General features: G+C 41.4%; 2 protein-coding genes across 2 annotated transcripts in view; one reads left to right on the top strand and one right to left on the bottom strand.

The window, feature by feature from the left end:
• Positions 1-3,484, top strand: part of RAB19 (RAB19, member RAS oncogene family) — a 34,447-nt gene extending 30,963 nt beyond the window's left edge. Inside the window, exon 4 of the mRNA XM_074940263.1 lies at positions 2,458-3,484. Coding sequence (XP_074796364.1) covers positions 2,458-2,471 — 14 coding nt within the window. The 3' untranslated portion in view covers positions 2,472-3,484. The remainder of the gene's footprint in view (positions 1-2,457) is intronic.
• Positions 1-18,416, bottom strand: part of MKRN1 (makorin ring finger protein 1) — a 35,300-nt gene extending 16,884 nt beyond the window's left edge. The window contains exons 1-2 of the mRNA XM_074940204.1: positions 18,285-18,416; positions 2,543-2,671 (exon numbers count right to left, since the gene is read on the bottom strand). Coding sequence (XP_074796305.1) covers positions 2,543-2,664 — 122 coding nt within the window. The 5' untranslated portion in view covers positions 2,665-2,671; positions 18,285-18,416. The remainder of the gene's footprint in view (positions 1-2,542; positions 2,672-18,284) is intronic.
• Between the last annotated feature and the right edge of the window lie 5,529 nt (positions 18,417-23,945).

The raw sequence follows: 23,945 nt of genomic DNA, 5'->3' as shown, positions 1-23,945 counted from the left end.
CTAGCTGTGCTCTTCTAATCGCCCTGGTGTCTGGCTGCTCAAAATCAGATGCCAGGCGATTTGTCTCAACTTCCCACCCCGCCATAAATGTCTCCCTCTTACTCACAGACATTATGGAGCACACAGCAGGCAGCAATAACAATGGGAATGTTCGTTGCGCTGAGGTCTGACCTATTCAGCAAACAGCGCCAGCAAGCTTTTAAACGTCCAAAGGCACATTCTACCACCATTTTGCACTTGCTCAGCCTATAGTTGAACTGCTCCTTAATACTGTCCTGGCTGCCTGCGTAAGGCTTCATGAGCTATGGGAGCCATGGGAGCAAGGGGTAGGCTGGGTCCCCAAAGAAAACTATTGGCATTTCAACATCCCCAACAGTAAATTTCTGGTCTGGGAAGTAAGTCCCTTCTTGCACCTGCTTGAACAGCCCAGAGTTCCTAAATATGCGAGCATCATGCACCTTTCCCGGCCATCCCACGTTGATGTCGGTGAAAAGTCCCTTGTGATCCACCAGTGCTTGCAGCACCATTGAGAAGTACCCCTTGCGGTTTATGTACTGGTTGGCAAGGTGGTCTGGTGCCAAAATGGGATATGCATTCCATCTATCGCCCAGCATAGTTAGGGAACTCCATTGCAGCAAAGCCATCCAGTATGACCTGCATATTTCCCAGAGTCACTACCCTTGATAACAGAACGTCAATGATTGCATTGGCTACTTGGATTACAGCAACCCCCACAGTAGACTTGCCCACTCCACATTGATTCCCGACTGACCGGTAGCAGTCAGGCGTTGCAAGCTTCCACAGGGCTATTGCCACTCGCTTCTCAACTGTCAGAGCAGCTCTCATCTTGGTATTGCTGCGCTTCAGGGTGGGGGAGAGCAACTCACAGAGTTCCAGGAAAGTGGCCTTACGCATGCGAAAGTTTTGCAGCCACTGTGAATCATCCCATACCTGCAAGACTAAGTGGTCCCACCAGTCTGTGCTTGTTTGCCTGGCCCAGAATCGGCATTCCACTGTATCAACCAGCCCCACTGTTGCCATGATGTCCCAATTGCCACAGCTCGTGCTTTCAGGAACATCTGTGTCCATGTCCTCATCAAAATCCTCCTCGTGCTGGCGTCTCTGCATATAGTCCAGGATAATGTGCGAGGTGTTTACAATGCTCACAACAGCAGCGGTGATGGCGAGTTGAGTGGGCTCCATGCTTGCCGTGGTATGGCATCTGCACGGGTAACCCAGGAAAAAAGGCGCAAAACGATTGTCTGCCATTGCTTTCACGGAGGGAGGGGCAACTGACGACATGCACCCGAAACCACCCGCGACAATGTTTTTGCCCCATCAGGCATGGGGCACTTAACCCAGAATTCCAATGGGCAGCAGAGACTGCAGGAACCGAGGAATAGCTACCCACAGTGCACCACTCTGTAAGTCAATGCTAGCCACGGTAGTGAGGACGCACTCCGCCGACTTAATGCGCTTCGTGGGGACATACGCAATCGACCATATAAAATAGATTTCTAAAAATTGACTTCTATAAAAAAAATAAACCTAATTTCGTAGTGTAGATATACCCTTAGTGGTATAGGCCAGAGTATAAAAATGGCTGTTCAGAGATTTCCCCAGGTTTACATTCATATAATAGTAATTCCACTACCCATGAGAGAGAAAAAAAGATTAGATTTTGTACTAGGTTTTATTTTGATATCATTAGTGTTTCTGCAGTGTGCAGCTGTATACAATCATGCTATAAATATTTGACTATATGCAGGTTTCACTAACTAGGGTGTTAAGTCAGAGACCTAAGAGTAGCCTTTGGAGTTTATTAATTTATGACTGTTTAGCCTTGCTAAACCTGTTCCACATTGGGACAATTTCAAAATCCTTTGCATGCACACTCCTCTTGTCAGAGAGTTACAGGCCTCTTAATTTAAGTAAGGTTAAGTTTGCATGAGCAAGTTCGCATCTGTTTGTACAGACAATACTTTAGATGCCTCGCTACTATACTTCAAAGTTATATTCCCTAGAAAGGGCCTCAAAAGCATCACATGCTCACTTTTCAACAGCTATGAGTACAATCAGAAGCAAGATGAAAAGGGAATCGGTTATTTCTGAAGATAACGACCCACTTACCAAGTGTAACTGATTATCGCACCAGCCCTGTCAGTTTGAAAAAGTCATCTAGATTTTGACAAATAGGTCTAATTATGCAATTGTTATCACATGCCAGATCTGAATTCTGCTTGTATCTGAACAATGGTCTCCTCCCTCCCTTTCCCTGTTTATTCCTGCTGTGAAGTAAGCAATACATTTGAGACATCACTGTAGGACTCAGCAAAAAGGAGGAGGTGGGTTGTGAAGGAGAGAGATTCTTATTGAAACAATTTGGCAGTTTCAATGGAATATAGGAAAATATTGCTCAAGTTTTGTTTTTTCTCTCTTATTTTCTCCCATTAATAGACATCCTCCATTGAGTCTTCCACACTGGAACTTGAGGATGAAAGTCCCTCTTTCAAAGAAGTAACATTCAGTAATCTTTCCTTACCGGCAACGATCTCCGTAAGCACAGCATCCTCGCTGATAATACCTGCACACCATAGCAGACTGACTTGTGGAGAGATCATGGGAGTAACGGCAGTTGTTCCCTTCCTTGCAAACCCCATGCATGAAATACCTGCAAGACAGAAGATTACAGAAATGGACCGATGGAAGAGCTATGCAGATTAGGATTTTCAGATATATTACCATCCAAAGTAAATGTAAATGTAAATGAAATGAAAGCAATGTTGAATTAATAAGAACTTCAGTATTAGAGAGTGATGAGCTCCTGGACCACATGCCACTTTAAGGCTATAAATAAAGTTTTAATGAAGGTGATTAAGAATAAATCATGGTGAGAGGTACCCCATTTTAAATGCACCTGGTTTGTACTTGTAAATTTAAGATTATGTTGAGAGACTGCAAGGGTAGACTGCCAAGAAGAAAAAAAAAAAAAGAGCCAGTGAGCCACATGCTGCCCCGACACTCTGGTGCAGAGGGTAGCAAAACCCAGGAGGAGGAAATTGGAACACCAGTTCTGTGAGGAGAATAGCAGCTTATTCTCTTACTTTGACCCAAGTACCACAGAAGCCCATTGATGGCTCTGGGCCAGGGAAAAGCCAAAACATATTCCCCAGGGGGCTGAAGTCTACCTGAAAGATACTGTTTGTACAACCAGCTGTAACACCCACCTCTAATAATGCAGTCTCTACCACTGAGGCCTTCAGTGCGGTCACTGACAAGATGATATCAGCAAAGTTTCTGAAGGAGCTAAGCTGTCATAGTGAAGTCAGGATCCGAAGGAACCTTGCAGAGGTACTCTGCCTCAACAGTATGTGTCTGCTGCCTGCAAGCATCATGAAATCAGCACCAATTTTGGGCCATCAGTGAATTCAGATTGCTGAACTCCATGGCAATCCTGCTCCTTGCTGGATGACTTGGAAGAAACTGAGTTTCCTACCCCATACAGATAGTGAAGCTCTTCACTCAACCTTTCAAGATAATCAGAACTGGAAGGGATCTCGAGAGGTCATCAGTCCCCTGCACTCAAGGCAGGACTAAGTATTATCTATACCATCCCTGACAGGTGTTTGTCCAACCTTCTCTTAAAAATCCCCAATGATGGAGATTCCACAATCTCCATAGGCAATTTATTCCAGTACTTAACCATTCTGACAGATAGGAAGTTTTTCCTAATGTCCAACCTAAACTGCCATTGCTGCAATTTAAGCCCCTTGCTTCTTGTCCTATCCTCAGAGGTTAACAATAATTTCTCTCTCTCCTCCTTGTAACAACCTTTTATGTACTTGAAAAGTATCATCATGTCCCCTCTCAAAGTTAGCTTAAATATTGTAAACGAAATTCACTTGAATATCATGGTTATAATTAAACACAATTAAACTTAACGCAACATTGTTCTTGAGATTCAAAAAAGTCAGGAAATTCAAAGTTCTGACTGCATAATAGTCACATTGCACATATTTTAGAATACCATATATGGTGCTTACATATGCCTACATATGTCCCTGAAAGGCAGCTTGAGATAACATTATGGTTCAAACTGTAAACACAAGTATAGATTCATATTCCAGATACTAGAAATTAAGTCATGACACAAGTGTTCAGATTCCAAAGTGAGCATTTATAAAATTTATATTAAAAGGTAAGATAATCTTTAAAATTTAGCTGGAAGCAATAAGCTAAACAGAACACTATTACATCCTGAGAGACTGAACTGGAAAAAGTAGCCACTCAAACTTCTTACATTTTATAAGTAATGTCACTTCTCAAATTTAGTTATCAGAAAACTTTAGCTATCAGAAACTCGACAACTATACTGATTTCAATATATTCAATATGTTTGAGAAAGTCAATAAATCAGAAACATTCAAGAGAAGGTGTAAATTTGATGACACCCCCCCCCCAATTTACCAATCTCAGGATCAAGATATACAAGTTGGTTTATAGCAATGAATCCTCATATGATCCTTCTTCATCAAAGACCAATTTAGTCATTTTACTTAGGGTGCCCCTGAATTCTAAGTTAGCCCTAATGACACACTGCCTTGTAGCAACAGCTGTTTCTGAAGGGTTGGAATTACACATACACGGAGAACTAATTAATTTGGTTGTAACATGATTCAAATACAGATTCTTCGTGTCCTTTCAAGTTTAACCATGTTTTATGAAACCTGAACAGATCATCAAGGTCTGTGGGAGATTTTGCTGATGTGTCAAATGGAAATTAGCATAGTTGGAATTAGTAGCTGGACCAAGCAGATTTCTTTAGGAGCCCACCCCTCTGATTCCCAGCATGAAGGCCAGACTCCATCTTTGAGCCAGTCTTCTTTCTCGTCACAGTAAGCAGAACTGGCTTGAAAAGCTGCATGGGACACAATAGCACATGGAGAGGAAAACTGAAAATATACTCAAAACTCAACTGAGTAATTTGGATGGCCAGGACTGAGGCCAGAGTGGAATATGTGAAATGACCAGAGCCCAACTGGAAGAGGCTACCAGGAAAGGTTCAGAGCGTGTACAACTGTAACTGTCAGTGTTTCAACAACTCCATATTAAGCACCAAAATGATTCAAGTTCTGGAATTCATCTTAAGACAGGAAAGCCCAAACTTGTCAGATGCAAAGCACCCTCAACTCCCATTGAAATCAATGGGAGCTGAGAGAACACAATATCTTGCAGGACCAAGTCTCAGATTTCTACAGATGTTTATAACAATTTTTTTTAAACTGGATTTAAAAAGTGATCCCTTGCACACTGAAGAGGGTCATCTAATCCCACAAGAGAGAAAGCATGTCACATAGCAGTGGCCAAGACTTGCGTCAGCCCAATTTGGAACATGGAGGATGCAAGTAGCCAGCTCATTCACGCTTATCTCCTGTGAAGCCTGTTTAGAAATGAAGATATGGCAAACCAAACATAGTGAGATGGTCCTCCTATATTCTACAGCATATTGGACACAAATTCTGCAGACATTTCAAATGCCTGTAGCAATGTAAAATGAAAAAGCACAAGAAAAAAACAAGCCCCACATCCACCCCAGAGAAAGACTTTGCTTCTAAATTTTGAATTGTTGGTGTTGTCCTTAGACTATTTTCCTCGCTTTATTTTATCGTGAGCCAAATGCCCCAAGATGCTCCAGAAGTAGTTCACGCTCCGTCTGCAATCCACCTGCATATCACCTATTAAGCCTGATCTCTACTTCACCCACTTTTCACAAGACTTAACATAGTGTTAGACTTTGACTGCTACTGTGCAGTAGAAGTTTTTCTGAGAACTATCCACGGTGACTCCAAGATCTCTCGAGTGGTAATAGCTAATTTTTGACTCATCATTGTATACGTATACTTGGGATTATGCTTTCTAGTGTGCATTACTTTGGATTTATCAACACTGATTTCATCTACCATTTTGTTGTCCAGTCAGTCACCATCTTGCGAGATCCCCCTGTAACTCCTTGCCGTCTGCTGTGGACTTACCGATCTTGAATAATTTTGTACTGTCTGCAAACTTTGCCACTTCACTGTTCAGTCTCTTTTCTAGGTCATTAATGAACATGTTGAACAGCACATATCCGAGTACAGAGCCTTGGGCGTATCGCACTGTTCACCTCTCTGCATTGTAAAAACTGACCATTTATTCTTACCCTTTGTGTCCTATCTTTTAACCAATTACAGATCCATAAGAGGACCTTCCCTCTATCCTGGCTACTAAGTTTCCTTAAAAGCCTTCGATGAGGGACCTTATCAAAGGCTTTTTGAAAATTCAAGTACACATCAAGTAGGTCACCCTTATCCACATACTTGCTGACTCCCTCAAAAGAATACTAATAGATTGGTTGAAACTATAGGGAAAAAAGGAATTAGACACATACATAAACTCAAATTGTTGGTGAAGAGTCAACATGGCTTTTGTAAAAGAAAATCATGCCTCACCAATTTGTCTGGTACTGAAGTTAGGCTCACTGGCCTGTAATTATCAGGATCACCTCTGGAACCCTTTTTAAAAACAGGCATTGCATTAGTTCCCTTCCAGTCATCTGTTACAGAGGCTTGTTTCAGCGACAGATTACATACTACAGTTAGTAGTTTTGTAATTCCATATTTGAGTCCCTTCAGAACTCTTGGGTGAATACCATCTGTTCCTGATGAATTACTTTTTAATTTATCAATTTGTTCTAAAAACCTCTTCTATTGGCACATCATTGCTGGACAGCATTTTACATGTGTCACCCGAAAAGGGTAGCTCTATGTGGGTACCTTCCTCATATCCTCTGCAGTGGAGACTGAAGCAAAGAATTCATTTAGCTTCTTTGCAATGGCCTTGTTTTCCTTGAGCACTCCTGTAACACTTTGGTCATCTAGTGGCCCCCCACTGCCTGTTTGCCAGGCTTCCTATTTCTGAGGTATTTAAAAGAAAATTAAAAAAAAAATCTTAATGTTCGTTTTTGTGTCTTTGGCAAGTTGCCTCGCCTTATTATATTTTTACACCTAACCTGCCAGAGTTTGTGAATGTTAGCCTCACTAGAATTTGACTTCTGAATTTTAAAGGATGCTTTTTTGCCTCTAATGGCCTCCATTATGCAGCTGTTTAGCCATGGTGGCATTCTTTTGGTCCTCCTACCATCTTTTTGATTTGGGGTATACATTTAGTCTGAGCCGCTATTATGCGTTTAAGCAGTCTCCATGCTGCTTGCAGGCATTTTATCCTTGTGACTGCTCTTTTTAATTTCTGCCTATCTAGTGTCCTCATACTTGTATAGTTCCCCCTTTTAAAGTTAAATGTCATTGTGGTGAGGTTTTTTGGTAGCGCCACCCCAGAAGGATGCTAAGCAAAATTTAATTATATTATGGTCACTATAACCGAGCTGTTCAGCTTCTGTTACCTCTTGCACTAGATCCTGTGCTCCATTTAGGACTAAATCAAGAATTGCCTCGCCCCTTGTGGGTTCTAGGACTAGTTGCTCCAAGAAGCAATCATTTATGGTGTCTAGAAATTTTATCTCTGCATCGTGCCCTGAGGTGACTGTCAGTCAATATACGGATAGTTGAAATCACCCATTATAATATCATTTTCTGGTTTTGTAGCCTCTTTAACCTCCCTTAGCATTTCACAGCCACTGTCACCATCCTGATCAGATGATCTGTAGTATAATCCTACTGCTATAATCATATTATTCAAGCGTGAATTTTCTATCCACAGAGATTGTATGGTACAGTTTGATTCATTTAAGATTTTAATCTTGACCTTTTTTTTAAACATAATGCCACTCCTTTACCAGCATGACCTCTTCACCAATATGACCTACTCTATCGTTCCTATTTGTACTCTACTTCCATTTTTAATTTTTTAAATTTTAAGTGTAACCAACTGTGAATTGCCTGGATATAAGACTAAAGTATTCTATTGAAGATTTTCACTTAATCGAATTATTTACAACCTTAACTCTAACTTAAAGCTCACCTGAGAGGAGAACAAGTATGTTTGTAACCCACTGTTCCAAAAAAGTGGTCACCTTTGAGTGCAGATAATCATAGTCTTGAATTCTAAGTTTCTATTTGCTTTTCCAGTAGCTCCTGTTATACATCAAATGTTTTATCAATAGTACAACTATTAGTCAAGTCAATATGCAACATTTCCTTTCCATGGATTTGCAATGTCTTTCTAATAGATTTGTCTGTTCAAGTATATCAGTTCTGAATTTAATGCGTACTGCATTCTGTCTCCAAATAGCTCCATTTTGTTTATTCAGCCACTGCCTCCACCCTTTTCACTTCAGTGATGTTGACCTCTATGTGGGCCCTGTGAAAATGGATCTATTTCCTCTTCAGAGGATGCCCAAATGCCAACTAAGGAGAAAATATGTATACAATTGTTATTAGCACCTTTTGATATTTTTAAGGTGCTACCTGGGGACTGTGCCAATCTTTAATCTCAGAAAGCCACACAAAGCTGTCAGATCATGCTCATTTGTATTTGTTTAGTGTCCTGGGACTCAGAGAAACTTACTCGCTTGATATGAACTAAAAAAACCTCTCATTTTATTTCCAGACATACTATCTATGTTTTAACGGAAATATTTTTCTTCCATTCTTTTGTCTTATCCACCTGAAAAAAAATACATTTTTCTATTTGTTTCAGATTAAGTTAACAAGCTAACCAGGCTCCATGGCTACTTCATTGTACTCCAGTAACAGATACCAGGGATAGAATTCATTAGTTAAACAGAGTTCCCTCTGCTGGCTAGGCAGCTGCTTCTAAACCATAAATAAACGGTCTAAGTTCTCAGCAAAAATGGTGAATTGAGATGTGTATGTGTATACAGATCATTCAAAAGACATTATGAGCCAGTTCATATAATTTTTATAGGTAGCAATATAAGACTTCACTAGGATCAAAGCAATTGAGTTAGTAATCCGTTGGGGGGAAAACCAATAAAGAAATCTGAGAACACACAAATACATTTGAAGTTAACATTACAATTCCTAAATCAAAGAATCCAGGTCAATTAGAAATCTACTATAGTCATTTGAACACTCTTTCAAAGTTATCCTTCTAAAAATAAAAGAAAAACAAAACGAGTTTAATAAAGGCTAGTATTCTCCTTTCAGGAAGACAGCATTTCATGGAAGGATCAGGATACTCAGTAAAAACAGTCTTTTAAAATACAGTTGTTTCAGGAGTTCTCTTTATTCACAAGCTACGATTAGTTCCTGAATGGGAGGGTTATATGTTATTCACAAAGAAAAACAAGACTATATTCAAATACAGATATGTAACTAATAAAATCTAGATATTTATAATTTATTACCAAGATACCAAGTCATTCACCTAACAACTGTCCATCTGTTTCCCCCCCACAAAAAGTTGTCATTCTTCTGCAAGTCTTACACTGTCTAAGGAAGCAGCCAAACAGCAGTCAATGCTGCTGTTATTCAAAAGAACGAATGCTAGATTTGTTCTACTCCATTCCCCTCAAGAACTACCATCCTCCAACAGGGTATGCAAGAATTTACTCAAGGTAGAAATGGAAAATTGTTTGTTCTTAACATACAGAACACTTTGTACAAACTACTGACAGTGATCTAGGAAGCCATCATATCAATTTCATTCAAATCCTCCAGTCTGCTTATGGAAAAAAGGACAGGAAAATTTAGAAGTCTGAGACACCGCAATACATATCCTTATCTAATGATTAAGTTGGGATGCCTCAAAATAAAAGGAGCAACAGGACCAATATTCATATTGCACTGTGAAAGTGTTGGAAGATATTAACAAATGGTGGTAGTTTTCCAGAAAAAGAAAGTTGAGGACAAAACTTATTATAAATATAAAAATGGTGCAGTTTAAATGACAATAGCTCTTAGTACAGTTAATATTTGTTTCTATATTCCTATCATATGGTTTGACAGACTCTGCCATATTTCTTGTAAACTGAGATTAAGGAAACATTTCATGGGACTCATTAAGAAATTCTACATTTTAGTTGAGTGCACAAAAAGTACCCCTCGATTTATGGTGCACTGCTTGTAGAATTACCACCAACAAGAAGAAACTCCACAGTAAGTTTCTGTTTCTGGTAATTGGTCAAAGCATCAGTTAATACATAATTTTAACCCCTTCAGTGTTCCTTCAGTCTTGGTTCCAGAAATACATAAGCGGAAGAGCCGCAGAAATGGAATAAAAGGGACAAACTAAGGTTCTTCACCCTGTTCACCTGGCCTCCCCACAATCATCTAATGGACACCACACTTGTAATATACCATGGCTGAGTAATCAACAGATTAACAAATCATACATTCAAAGGAGAGGTGAAAACTCAGATGAGTGATCATTTCAAACCCAAGTGACATGAATATTTTGTCCACCATTCTAGGCACTTTCCACCTCTTTGGATGAAACAATGTCATTTAAAGTTACCAAAAAGAACAGGAGTACTTGTGGCACCTTAGAGACTAACCAATTTATTTGAGCATAAGCTTTCCATGAGCTACAGCTCACTTCATCGGATGCATACTGTGGAAAATACAGAAGTGAGCTGTAGCTCACGAAAGCTTATGCTCAAATAAATTGGTTAGTCTCTAAGGTGCCACAAGTACTCCTGTTCTTTTTGCGAATACAGACTAACACGGCTGTTACTCTGAAACCTGTCATTTAAAGTTAGGAAATTCTTCATACCTATGGCTAGTTAGGGAATCTATACTAGAGGCTTGAACTGCCCCCCCCCCCACCTCAAAAAAATCAGCGAAGAGTAGTACAATACAAACCTGCTTGAAAAACATACAAGAATTCAGGCAGACTATTTGTTGGGTGACAGAGTCACACTATTACTAAGAAAGGAAGTTGCTCCAAATACTTGGGTTTAAGAAATATTCTATAGCTAAGAGAAAGTTTTACTGAAAACTTCAAAGGATTGGAGCATGTCTAAAGCATCCTCTTATTTGATTAGTTCTAGCCAAGTGGCAGATCAGTTTTCCTTGGCGTGCCTAAGAGGTAATTTAAATTCTCAGAGTCAAAGAACGAGTTGTTTATGGAAGGCATCCAACTAAAATTTATGTATTTATTTTAAAAAATTTCTATCCCACTTGTGATCTACAACTTGATCCTGCAAGATGGATTAGTCTCATGCTTAAAGTTAAGCAGGTGCTTAACTGCGTTGTGACTGGAGCCAAAGAACTGAGCATCTTGCAAGAACAAGCCCCTGGCTGCTGATGGCATAACAAACAATACTAATGTGGGCACAATTCAATCTCTTCCCAAGACAAAACTGCTGTGGCGCTCCCCCCTACAATGATTTGGGTGCAGCGGATTATCCAACAAAACTTGAAGTGCAACTGTGACGGGATCCCCACGATGCAACCTGAACTGTGGGACCGCTGAAGCCTCTGTCCTCCCAACCTGGGCTCCCTCTCACATTGTGATGTGCAACAAGCTGCAAACCTCTCCAGGTACTGAACGTACATAGACATCCACAGGACTTACATAGACATTCACCCAGTTGAGTTCCAGGAATACTTCTTCCAGCCACTCATGAACTAACAATATAGAGAGGCACCAGCCAATTCACCCAGCTCCCCAGCCTAGGACCCCAGAGCTGTACCATCTTGCCCTGGTCAGAAACCTGACCAGTGTAAGTTTATTACCTAGCCCATACCTCCCTCGATGTGGAGAGGACACGCACCAGCTTTCGTACACTGAGTAAAGGTTTCCCAAGCACTTCAAGCAAAATACACTGTTTTAGATAAAATATAAAACAGGTTTATTAACTACAGAAAGATAGATTTTAAGTGGTAGACATGAAAGGACAGAGATGGTTACCAAATAAAAATAAGTGCACAATCTAAATAGTAAACCTTATCATACCAGACAGTATTTAGATCAAGCAATGTTCTCACCCCCCTGCATGTTAAAGTGTCTAATGCACAGCCTTCCCTCCTGAAGCCTGGACCAGTCTCCTCAGACAATCTTCATCTTCTCGGCATCCCTGTTGTTTCCAGCGTAGGTGGAGAAAGGCCGCCTCACGCTGCAACAGTTCTTTATTTTATACCCTTGGCCCATGTGCCTGGGCTAGTGTCTGCCAGGCATGTCCTGGTGGGCTCTGCTGAGTCACAGTGAACAAGCAGCCCCCATGTCACAGTGCAGTTCCCATTATGTGGTACTTGCATAGTTGAGACATATAGTTTTAATGGGCGGTCAACATCCACCTAGCCAGGGATCCTTTGTGTGCCACTAGCAAACTTACAGCGTATATCAGTAACAATACAGCACAATCTCATAATTGTATACACACTAGTGATAAACATATTTAGACAGAACAACAGGTTTCAGCAGATCATGACCTTTCATATAAGAACTCACATGGCATGCTTTGTATGAAATATCAACCACATATGAATGATGAATATGGGGGTTACAGGGTGTCATTCTGAGGTACAGTGTGTCACAGTAACCATTATTCCTTTCATTTCCACCCATAAGCATTTTAGTGACTACCTAACATCAAAAAGAACACAGATCTACAGGGCATACGGTCTTACACAGAGAAGGTGTTAAGATAGATGCAGTTCCACTATAAAATTCCAAAGCAACAACTAGAAGCCTTTACCACAAGCTGCAAAGTAGAGGGAGAATTCCCTATACACAACTCTTGAATCTCTGTGGATAACCATCCCAAAGTCTCACACACGACTGAAGAGCGTTGCTGACAACACTGACAACTCATCTAGAATATTTCAACCTTGTTTCTTCCTCCTCCTGCTCCCTAACCTCAAAATATTAAAACCTCAAGAATCTTCCCGTCTTTGTTTCAATATTACGCTTTGTACCACGGACTGAGAACGTCTGCCGAATAGCTGATATCCATCTGAAGTTAAGCTCTTCAACACGATGCAAGAGATTAAAACATCTGTCAGAGCAAACTACTTGCTCTGGACATCCAGGGTAGGAGAAGCATTTCTCATGAGTATTTAAGATCTAAGATCAAAGAAGCTGCTTCTTGAGACAAGCCAGTAATCATCTTTATTTAGGAAGACTATTATGTCCTGTCACATTTCATGGTAAGATTCAGGCTTGTTTTACTAGAACTAAAATAAAACTTCAGAGCAAGAACCAAGCCTTTTTACCCCAATTAACAAGGTACAATAAAAACCTCTCAAAAGCAATGGCAACAAAAATTCTCTACTACTGAACCCTAGTAGCAAATTGAACTTAGGCAAACTATTCTTTTCACACATTCACAACAGCTCGGAAGTGCAACGTACATTTAGCTTTAAAATCAGTGCTTCAAGTCGACTGAATCCGTCAGACTCAAGAAATTCACCAGAAAAAAAAAAACCAACCACCACCACCACCAGGTAACTAGAAAGTTACTGAAACAGAATGAATTCCTCCCCATCACTCTTTGGCTCCACAGCTAATATCACAGTTTTTCTGCAAAGCTTGCATTAGTGCACATCAGGTTAGCAGTTATCAAAGAGCAATTTTTGACAGCTTACTATTAACTTGGGGTTGCATACGTCTGATAAATTTTATAATTCCAGGTCTATTTCTACTACACTCAGCAAAATTCTGTGGGCTTGAATACCTTTACATACAAGTAACTAGGTATGGTCATTAGGCTGAGCAATACTGACACTGATAGGTGTGATACTTATGTACCATGGCAGTACGTGCTTTCAAAATGACATGACTAGATAACTCATCCATTCATCTGAGCGAACTGCAACAAAAACGAACATACACCAGATCACTAGTTTATTTAATTTAATGTAACCAGCTTGGTCTTCACAAATTAATAGGCTACTGTCAAGATTCCTTCCCCACTCTGAACTCTAGGGTACAGATGTGGGGACCAGCATAAAAACCTCCTAAGCTTATTTTTACCAGCTTAGGTTAAAACTTCCAAGGTACAAACTATTTTCCTTTTTCCCTTGGACTTTATTGCTGCCACCAAGCGTCTAACAGATATATAACTGGGAAAGAGCCCGCTTGGAAACGTATTTCCCCCAAAATCCTCCCCAAACCCTACACCCCCTTTCCTGGTGAAGGTTTGATAAAAATCCTCACCCATTTGCATAGGTGAACACAGACCCAAACCCTTGGATCTTAAGAACAATGAAAAAGCAATCAGGTTCTTAAAAGAAGAATTTTAATAGAAGAAAAAGTAAAAGAATCACCTCTGTAAAATCAGGATGGTAAATACCTTACAGGGTAATATAGAGAATCCCTCTAGACAAAACCTTAAGTTACAAAAAGACACAAAAACAGGAATATCCATTCCATTCAGCACAGCTATTTTATCAGCCATTTAAACAAAACAGAATCTAACGCATATCTAGCTAGATTACTTACTAAGTTCTAAGACTCCATTCCTGTTCTGTTCCCAACAAAAGCATCACACAGACAGAGAGAGCCTTTGTTTCTCCCCCCTTCCAGCTTTGAAAGTATCTTGTCTCCTCATTGGTCATTTTGGTCAGGTGACAGCGAGGTTATCCTAGCTTCTTAACCCTTTACAGGTGAAAGGATTTTTCCTCTGGCCAGGAGGGATTTTAAAGTTGTTTACCCTTCCCTTTATATTTATGGCAGCTACATTCTGTATACTGAAGACAAACTGTTTTCGTCTCTTCCAATCTACTTAGTACATAGCTAGGCACAGTTCTCAGCCATTTCTCCTCCTGCTGCTGCTTCACATTCAACAGCTCCACACTGAGTCTATAAGCGTGGTTTACTGCCTTTGAGATTCATGGGAGTTTCACTTGTGAATAGAGTACAGTAGACCCAATGGTCCATGCTAACACCACACTTACAAAAATGCACCAGCCAGCTGCAATATTCCCCCAAAATTCAAAATCTGTTTTCCCACTATGTAATCTTATCAAATTTGGGATTCCTTCAACCCCAAAGTATCTACACTAATAGCACAAATGAGACAATCTCTTACCTTCCAAGGTGTCAGGCATGACCATGGCTCACATTATTTTAATTAGACCAGTTTTCCAGCTTGTCATTTCTCTTACAGGACCTAGCTTTCCTTGTCCAAACAGTCACATCATTTTACAGCTCACCATCACTCAGAATGGAGATATCCAATCCTAAATATCCACACCATTTATAATAGCAGGCTGTGGACACTCCAGGCCACATCCAAATGAGCAAACATCTGAAACATGGTCAGCCAGCTTCCTAGCTAGCTTCTTACAGTAGAACCACAGAGTTACAAACACCAGAGTTATGCACTGACCAGTGAACCACAAATCTCATTTTGCAACCAGAAGTATGCAATCAGCAGCAGCAGACACGAAAGAAGCAAGTACTGTACAGTACTAAAAAAAATAAAGACAAGGTAAGGAAGCCATTTCTGTGCTTGTTTCAAATAAATTAAGATGATTAAAAGCAGCCTTTTTCTTCTGCACAATAAAGTTTCAAAGCTATATCATATCAACGTTCAGTTGGAAACTTTTGAAAGACCAACCATAGTGCTTTGTTCAGAGTTACGAACATTTCAGAGTTATGAACAACCTGCACTCAGGAAGTGTTTAAGTCTGAGATTCTACCGTATTACTTTCAGATAATGGTTTTAATATTTCAGGGTGCATTTGCTCTACTAGAAGAATATACAGGAGAAGAGACATGTAGTATGTGATTCAAAGCTAGAATTTGTTCTTTATACTTCCTCCCAAGAATAGTTCTCTATTTTACCTCCCCAAGTGGTTTTGGAATATTTTTACAATAGTATATTAAATATGTCCATTTTAATTGCAATTCAACACAGATTTTGCCTGCAAGATGAGCAGCTCCTTAATTATGCTTCTATATAACTTGACATTTTTACTTTCTAAACAATGGATTTTATTTAAATGTTTAGATCAAACTCTTGACAGTTTCTCTTTTGCTAATTTCTAAAAGCCTGATATAATTACTTAATGTTTTCTAGTAGAGTCAGCAGTTGACTTTCAAGACAGAAAATTATTTGTCTCTGTCAAAATACTCTTCAGTTTTCAGTGAGGTTTTTTTGGTAATCCCACTTATCACATTTTACTGTCACTTCTTTAACTATATGTCAAATTGTCACACCCCTACTTTAATGAAACAAGTGTTGTATGTTTCACTTAGACAGATTTTAAAGTCAGCAAAACTCAAAAATTAGCTTGTGAAATGAAATATATTTCTCCCCTCTCTCTCCTCTTAGCATAAGAATTAGAACAACAACATCCACTCATATCAATTCTGATTATCAGAACAAAACATTAAGGATTAAAGAGCAGAGAAAATTTTCATAGACCTGCTCATGACTGCACTGTCATCCTGTATATCTTATTATCAGAATGTGAATATAAACTCTTCAGGTCAGGAACCTGAAGCATCTTTATGGTTTGTAAAGCTCTATGTACGTTTACAGAACTATTGTTATAAATAGGCAAAACACTCCAAGCTACACTCTCTGATAGCAACTGCAATGTTGCACGTCTTCTAGCTTAGAGAATGGCCACACAAATCTTTTGTTTAATTGCTGTACAAAGCGACAAGGCATATGGTATTGCAGAATGCCATGATCTACCTCTTAATCCAAAAGAGGGATACCTTTTTACCTTTGCAATGTCCGACATATTTATATGCCAAGAAACTGAGCCCAGATATTAGCTTGAATTTTCAGTTTGCTGTGTGATACCGTAGTACTTGAATTATTGCAGATTGCAGTATGACCTGATTTTTAGCTTAATTATTGTGAATCAATACAACAATATTTCATATTTATTTCTACTTGCAAACACCCCTCCAATATAAGGTTCAAAAGTGGCCCAACCTGCCAATCTTGGCCTGTAGAGTTTATGATTTGCAGATTTCTGTACACTGAGAAAGTCTCAGCAGAATGTGTCAAACCTCTGTATTTCTGATGGTTCTGCAGAAATAAAATAAGCTTGAAGAGAGCAAAATTATATAAAAGAATCATACAGTGTGTTAAAGATCTACATAATGTACTACAAAAGTGAGAAATCTCCCTACTTTTTTGTAGCTTTCTCCTGTGTCCTTGTTTAATAAATGTCAAACTTTGGGCATAAATCCAATATTTTAGTAAATGCTACATTATTTATATCTGAAACTGAGAATGTAACGCTCCCACATTTTACACTTCCTGACTTTATCATCTTCTTTGGAACATCGCTGTGGGTCTTCCACATTGTGTTCTGACAGCTATGTGCATCCACCATTGGTGGGACATAATCCCACACAACAAAAGAGTTCCTGGTGTCTAAGCAAGAACAGCCAATTGGCTCAACTACAGTCATTTCTCCATGCAAATACCTGCCTAGACACTTTAAAAAGATCCTCAGAATAGATCATTCCTGCAGTTGAACAAGGTAAGCCAGCAGCCAGGAAGAACACCCTCTCCCTCAACCCTTCCCCACCCATCTGCTGCAGCAAGTTCCATCTGCCCTTCAGCATTTTCCATCTGGAAGAAGCTGAAATTAAATGTATCTTACATGAACTGGTATTTTCTGCTTGGGCAATCCTACTTTTCTCCCACCACTCCAACTTGAATGAGGTAGGATAAGGTCTACCTCCGATTTAAAAGAACAAACAAAATCCAAACACACTGGCTAAGATTTTTCATCACATCTAGCCATTTGGATTGCTTTGATTTTTGGTTGCCCAACTTGAGAGATCTTAAAAGAGCCAGATTTTTAGACTGCATGCACGCTCAACTTTTTCTGAAAAAAACCAGGCCTCTTTAAGAGATCTCCAGTTGGACCAGCAAAATCTCTAGTCACTTTGGCAAATCTGGGTCACTGTGATGTTGGAGGGGAGGGAGGCGTTTAAAAAAAACACCCCACACAACTCACCCTCCCCCAGCCTTAGAGACCACATCCGAGTCCTCCCTCTCGTTCACACGGCAGCGCTCCGAGGGCAGGCAGCTCCAGCTTCTTCACAACAACATAAAAAGTTTGAACAATTGTACAGCGGGCCGGGGCGGCGCCGGGAGCGGCTGGGTTAGAGGCGGAGGCCGGTCTGGCGGGGGCCCCTCCTGGGCACAGCCACGGGTGTGCAAAGCTACACGCAGACGATGCCTCCCTGGCCAGACCGCTGCCCGGGAAGGCCCGGGCAGAGGCGACGCGGGGGCAGGGACTGGGAAGGAGCCGGCCGGGCTGCAGCCGCAGGGGGACCCAGGCGGGGAAAGGGCAGCAGCCCCGAGGGGTCGCCGGTGTCGCTCCGCTCCCCTAGCAGCACGTTACCTGCAGGTGACTTGCTTGGTCCAGCCACCCCCTCCTCCCGACCCCGCTGCGGCCGGCGGCGCGGGGGGCGCGGCCGTGGGGCCGGAGGCCGTGGCCGCTGCTCCCGGTGTTGCCGCTGTTGTTCCCGGAGCCGCAGCCTCCGCCATTACTGTTTATCCCACACAGCGACGGCACCGGAACTTCCGGGAGCACATCCTTCCGGTCAGGCGGGGGAGGGAGGGCGAAGGGACGAGCCGGGAGGGCCTCAGGGGACCCCTTCGTGGCCCCGCCCCTTTGTTCTGCTGGGGCTAGAGGGGGGGGCCGCCGGGAAGGCGTAGACTCGGGATGAACACCCCCGTGGTATCGCCCACTCGGAAGGACAACGCTGATTGGTGGATAGGCTCGTTAGTAACGCCCACTCCGGCGCGCGACATGCGAGGCTGAGAGGGGCCCGGTCACGAGCTCGGTGGGCGGGGCGCTTGGAGTCACTTGGCCACGCCCACTCGACCGAAGAATGGAAGCCACGGGAGCCCAGAGAGCGAAGGGGTTGGGCAGTCTCCGTAGCCTGCTTCCCCCTGCTGGGCCCCGACCCCCCTCACTGCCTGCCTGGCTGTGGCCGGCTGACCCGACCCCAGAGCAGCAGCCGCAGGATGGGGCTGAGCCTGTGGCTAGCGGCTGCTTCAGGGAGTGACCCCAGTGGCTGGGCTCAGGAGCTGCAGGGCAATTTGAGGCCCAGCACATTATGTTTGCTGGGGCCCCAGTGGTCAGCTCTGTGCACGGTGCTGTACACCACAGTATGGTGATGCCACATTGCCAGGCACACATGCAGCTGCGAGACAGGGATCTCCCACAGCATCAGGGAAGCCTCGGCCTCCATGGGAACAGAAGCATCACAATCCTCTCACCCTAGAATTGGGGAGGCACACTGGCCAGCCATTTGGGAAGCCCACACGTATAAATATGAGGGCATAAATAGAGGCCTTCAGGGCCAGCAAGCCAGTAAAGCTGTCATGAGCAATAAATTCCTGCACACAGTGAAACATTCTTGGTCACACACAAAATGTCCACCTACACAAGACACAACTGAAATGGCCTCAGTGACATGCACACAACTGAAATGTTCTCAATCTTCCTCACACACACCCTTGAAATGCCCACAGTGACAATGGATATCTTCATTTCTTTTTTATAAACTTGCTCTTCGAGTTAGCTCATGTGATGTGCAGGCTTCCTGACCTCTCCCCTTGTCTATGCAGATTCAGAAACTTGGGCAAATCTCTTCAGAACAGCAAGAGGATTTGCCTAGCATCCCTAGGAACGGAATGGTTCCGCTTCAGAACCCTTCTTTGACTTTTTATATTATATAAGTAATTGGATATGTCAAAGGTATGAAATGGCTTAAAAGAAAAAAAAGTTTGAATAGAAGTTCAATAATTTAATGGCATTTGCTCTTTTCAGATACATTATTGATATTTTAATCCACAGGCTTTTGTTTTTTTCCAGGAGAGGCTGAAATACGGGGGATGCCAATTCCTGACTGTAATAAATATGTTAAATTTACTGAGTCCATTTACTTCCAAGTTTTATTTTTGAGATGTGCACTGGCAATTCTGTTTCCACAGACATTCATATAAGCACATTCATTTAAGACCACAGAAGCAATCTTATAATCTATGATTGCTTTATAGTGCCCAAATGTGTGCTAAGTCCTTCACAGATGATATAAGAAAGCATGGTCCACCCGACAAAGAGTTTACAGTGAGGTAACCTAAGAAGTCCAGTGACAAACCAGAAGGGACAGGGTGAAGAAGGATGCGGGTTATAACAATACAGTTATATGGGCACTTTGTTTATGTACTTGAAAAGATTTCATAATTTGAAAAGACGGCAAAAGGGAAAATACTTAAATCAGGGAAGATAAATTCTTTTACCCCAAGTATGCTTTGCAAATTAGCCATCCCAGAGAGAATCTGAGTGGCCACTAAGTAAACCTTTCTGCTCAATCCATGTCTTGGTATTATTTATTATTTGTATTATCATAGCACACGGGGGCCCTAGTCATGGACAATGACCCTATTGTGCTAGGTGTGTACAAACACAGAACAAAAAGACAATCCCTGCCCCCAAAAACTTACAATCTAAGTACAAGTCAAGAGAAAAGAGATGGATATAGACAGATCAACGGGGGGAGTACATGAAAACAATGAGACAATATTAGTAAGCATGATAAGCAGTACTTTCAGCACACTGGCAGCCAATTGCTATTCAAATTTTTATTTTTTTTCTTTTAAGTCCTTTCCCTACTGCAGTAATTAGGAACTTGAAGAACAATGTATATTATCCATGTCAGTGTTGCCAACTTTGCAATTTTATTATGAATCTCGCAATAGTTTTTGGTTTACTTAAAAGCCACAGCTCCTGGAGACAAATGAATATTTGAGAATCTCAGTTTTCATTAGCCCCCCCACCCAAGTTATAGCCCTCACAGCTGTGGTGAAAAGCTCAAACATGTGACCCAAGTGTATCTTAAAGGCCTTTAAAAAAAATAAATAAATAAAGGGAGCAAATAAAACCCCTAAATGTATTCTTTGCTTTAAGCCTCAAGATTTTTTTGCATCTGACCTATGATTTTTTATTATTTAGGGTTGGCAATACTGCTCATTTCATCTTTCTGTCAAATACCTTGTTCAGGGCCAGGTTGTAGTTATTCTGTGGTGAAGATCGTTTAAAATTTGTGCTGAGTTGTCAACCTCTGATTTATACTCCATCTGGGACTGGGAGGGTGTCAAATTTAAATTTACTCCCTCAAAACAACAATGACCAAATTAACTGGCCTCTAACCCAGCCTTTCTATTTTAGTCATTTGATGATAATACAGTACCACGCTACTTTATTTTCATAGTTTCTTTCATGCAAGTTGTATCTCAAAGTGTGTACAGAGTTAAAACAATTCAGTTACAAAGTTACATAGGAATAGCAGGAGAAAAGAAGAGGTACAGTCAAGGGAGAAAACACGTTGAAATTAGATTTGAAAAGAGGGGAGTTAGTAAGACGGAAAAATGCAGAGGAGCTGTTCCAGATAGCAGGAGCTGCAGAGGAAAGGCTCTTGCATCAACAGTGGTGAGTTTGTCCACAGGGGCAGAGAACAGTTTAGTGCTGAATGAGCAGAGGAAGATTCAGAGAAATACAAGGTCCATTAGGTAATGAACGTTTTTAAAAATAAGGCAGTCAATTTTGAGCTGGAGAGGGAAATGAATGTTGAGTGTGTGACAGATCTGGAAGTGGCTGTAACGATTTATCGATGTTACATGTTGAGTGGGTTATTGTGATGTCTGCTGTATGCATATATAAAGTCAGTGCCATAGCAGGTTGGTCAGGAAACGCAGGCAGGAAGGAGGACAATAGCCTAAATAACAGCATCTCAGTGAAGTCCCAGGATGATTGACTTTAATGTTGCTATTCCAACACTCCACTGAGTCACCTGACTGGTTTAACCAGGCTCAGAAAACATAGGAGAACAAAGGACTCATTCTGGATTCCAAAGGAGTCCCTGAGGGCGGCGGGGTGGGGGGGGGTGCGGTTGGGGAAAGCAGAGACTGTTGGGGAACTTGCTGACATTCAAACCCCAGAGATTAGAAGTCTGGGTTAAGATAGGCCTACCTACGATTATAGGTAAAACAGTCATGCAAGATATACTTTTAAAAATCTTTTTCTCCTGTTATTGGAGCTCGTTGAAAGTTGGAATTTACATTCTGTAAGAAATTCTGCAGAAAGATCCAGTCCACTTTTGAACCAAAAGTAGAATTTTCAGAATTTCTTGTGGAAGGGAAAATCTGAAAAAAATCATTTAGAAATGTTAGAAACTTTCCATTTTGAAAGTTTTGAAACAAAATTGAGCCAGGGAGTCCAAGCTCTGAGGCTTCTGACTCAGTCATGGCTTCTGGGGCTTCTAAGTTCCCTAGTCTTTGGCTGCGTGGACTGATGGGGAGCTGGAAGCCCAGAAAGCCATGCCTGAGCCAGAAGCCTCGGAACTTGGGACCTGGGGTTCCCTGGGCTTCCAGATTCTCTGTCACAGAAATGGGATCCTGGAAGATCTGGCATCACTGGGATCCCTGACCTTGGGGCAGCCTGCACACCTAGATGCCCTTGTGAACTAGCAGGAAACCTATGGACACCTCCATGTGTTTCATCAGAAGTGAATCAAAACATTTCTGTTAGAGCTTTCAATTGGTTGCAGTTAACTCAGGCAATTAACTCAAAAAAATGAATTGCAATTTAAAAAAGTAATCATGATTAATCACAGTTTTAATCACACTGTTAAACAATAGAATACCAATTGAAATGTATTAAATATTTTGGATGTTTTTCTACATTTTCATATATATTGTATTCTGTGTTGTCATTGAAATCAAAAAGTGTACAAAAACAAAACAATGTAAAATTTCAGAGCCTACAAGTCCACTCAGTCCTCCTCCTTGTTCAGCCAATCGCTAAGACAAAAAAGTTTGTTTACATTTACAGGAGATAATGCTTCCCTCTTAGAATCATAGAAGATTAGGGTTGGAAGAGACCTCAGCAGGTCATCTGGTCCAATCCCATGCTCAAGCAGGACCAACCCCAGCTAAATCATCCCAGACGGGGCTTTGTCAAGCCAGACCTTTAAAACCTCTAAGGATGGAGATTCCACCACTTCCCTAGGTAACCCATTCCAGCGCTTCACCACCCTCCTAGTGAAATAGTTTTTCCTAATATCCAACCTAGACCTCCCCCACGGCAACTTGAGACCATTGCTCCTTGTTCTGTCATCTGCCACCACTGAGAACAGCCTAGCTCCATCCTCCCTGGAACGCCCCACTTCAGGTAGTTGAAGGCTGCTATCAAATCCCCCCTCACTCTTCTCTTCTGCAGACTTAATAAGCCCAGTTCCCTCAGCGTCTTTTCATAAGTCATGTACCCAAGCCACCTAATCATTTTCGTTGCCCTCCGCTGGACTCTCCAATTTGTCCACATCCTTTCTGTAGCGGTGGGCCCAAAACTGGACACAATACTTCAGATATGGCCTCACCAGTGCTGAATAGAGGGGAATAATCACTTCCCTTGATCTTCTGGCAACGCTCCTACTTCTGTAGCAGGCATTGCAAGGTATTTACGTGCCAAATATGCTAAACATTCGTTTGCCCCTTTGTGCTTTGGCCACCATTCCAGAGGACATGCTTCCATGCTGATAATGCTCATTTAAAAAATAATGCATTAATTAAATTTGTGACTGAACTCGTTGGGGGAGAATTGTGTGTCCCCTGCTCTGATTTACCTGCATTCTGACATATATTTCCTGTTATAGCAGTCTCAGATGATGACCCAGCACATGTGGTTCATTTTAAGAACACTTCCACTGCAGATTTGACAGAACGCAAAGAAGGTACCAATGTGATATTTCTAAAGATAGCTACAGCACTCAACACAAGATTTAAGAATCTCAAGTGCCTTCCAAAATCTGATCGGGCCAGGGTGTGGAGCATGCTTTCAGAAATCTTAAAAGAGCAACACTCCGATGCGGAAACTACAGAACCCGAACCACCAAAAAAGAAAATCAACCTTCTGCTGGTGGCATCTGACTCAGATAATGAAAATGAACATGCATCAGTGCACTCTGCTTTGGATTGTTATCGAGTAGAACCTGTC

The sequence above is a fragment of the Natator depressus genome, chromosome 1, assembly GCF_965152275.1.
Source record: "Natator depressus isolate rNatDep1 chromosome 1, rNatDep2.hap1, whole genome shotgun sequence".
Classification (NCBI taxonomy): domain Eukaryota; kingdom Metazoa; phylum Chordata; order Testudines; family Cheloniidae; genus Natator; species Natator depressus.
Note: the sequence above shows the minus strand (reverse complement) of the source record. Positions and strands in the feature narration are given on the sequence as shown.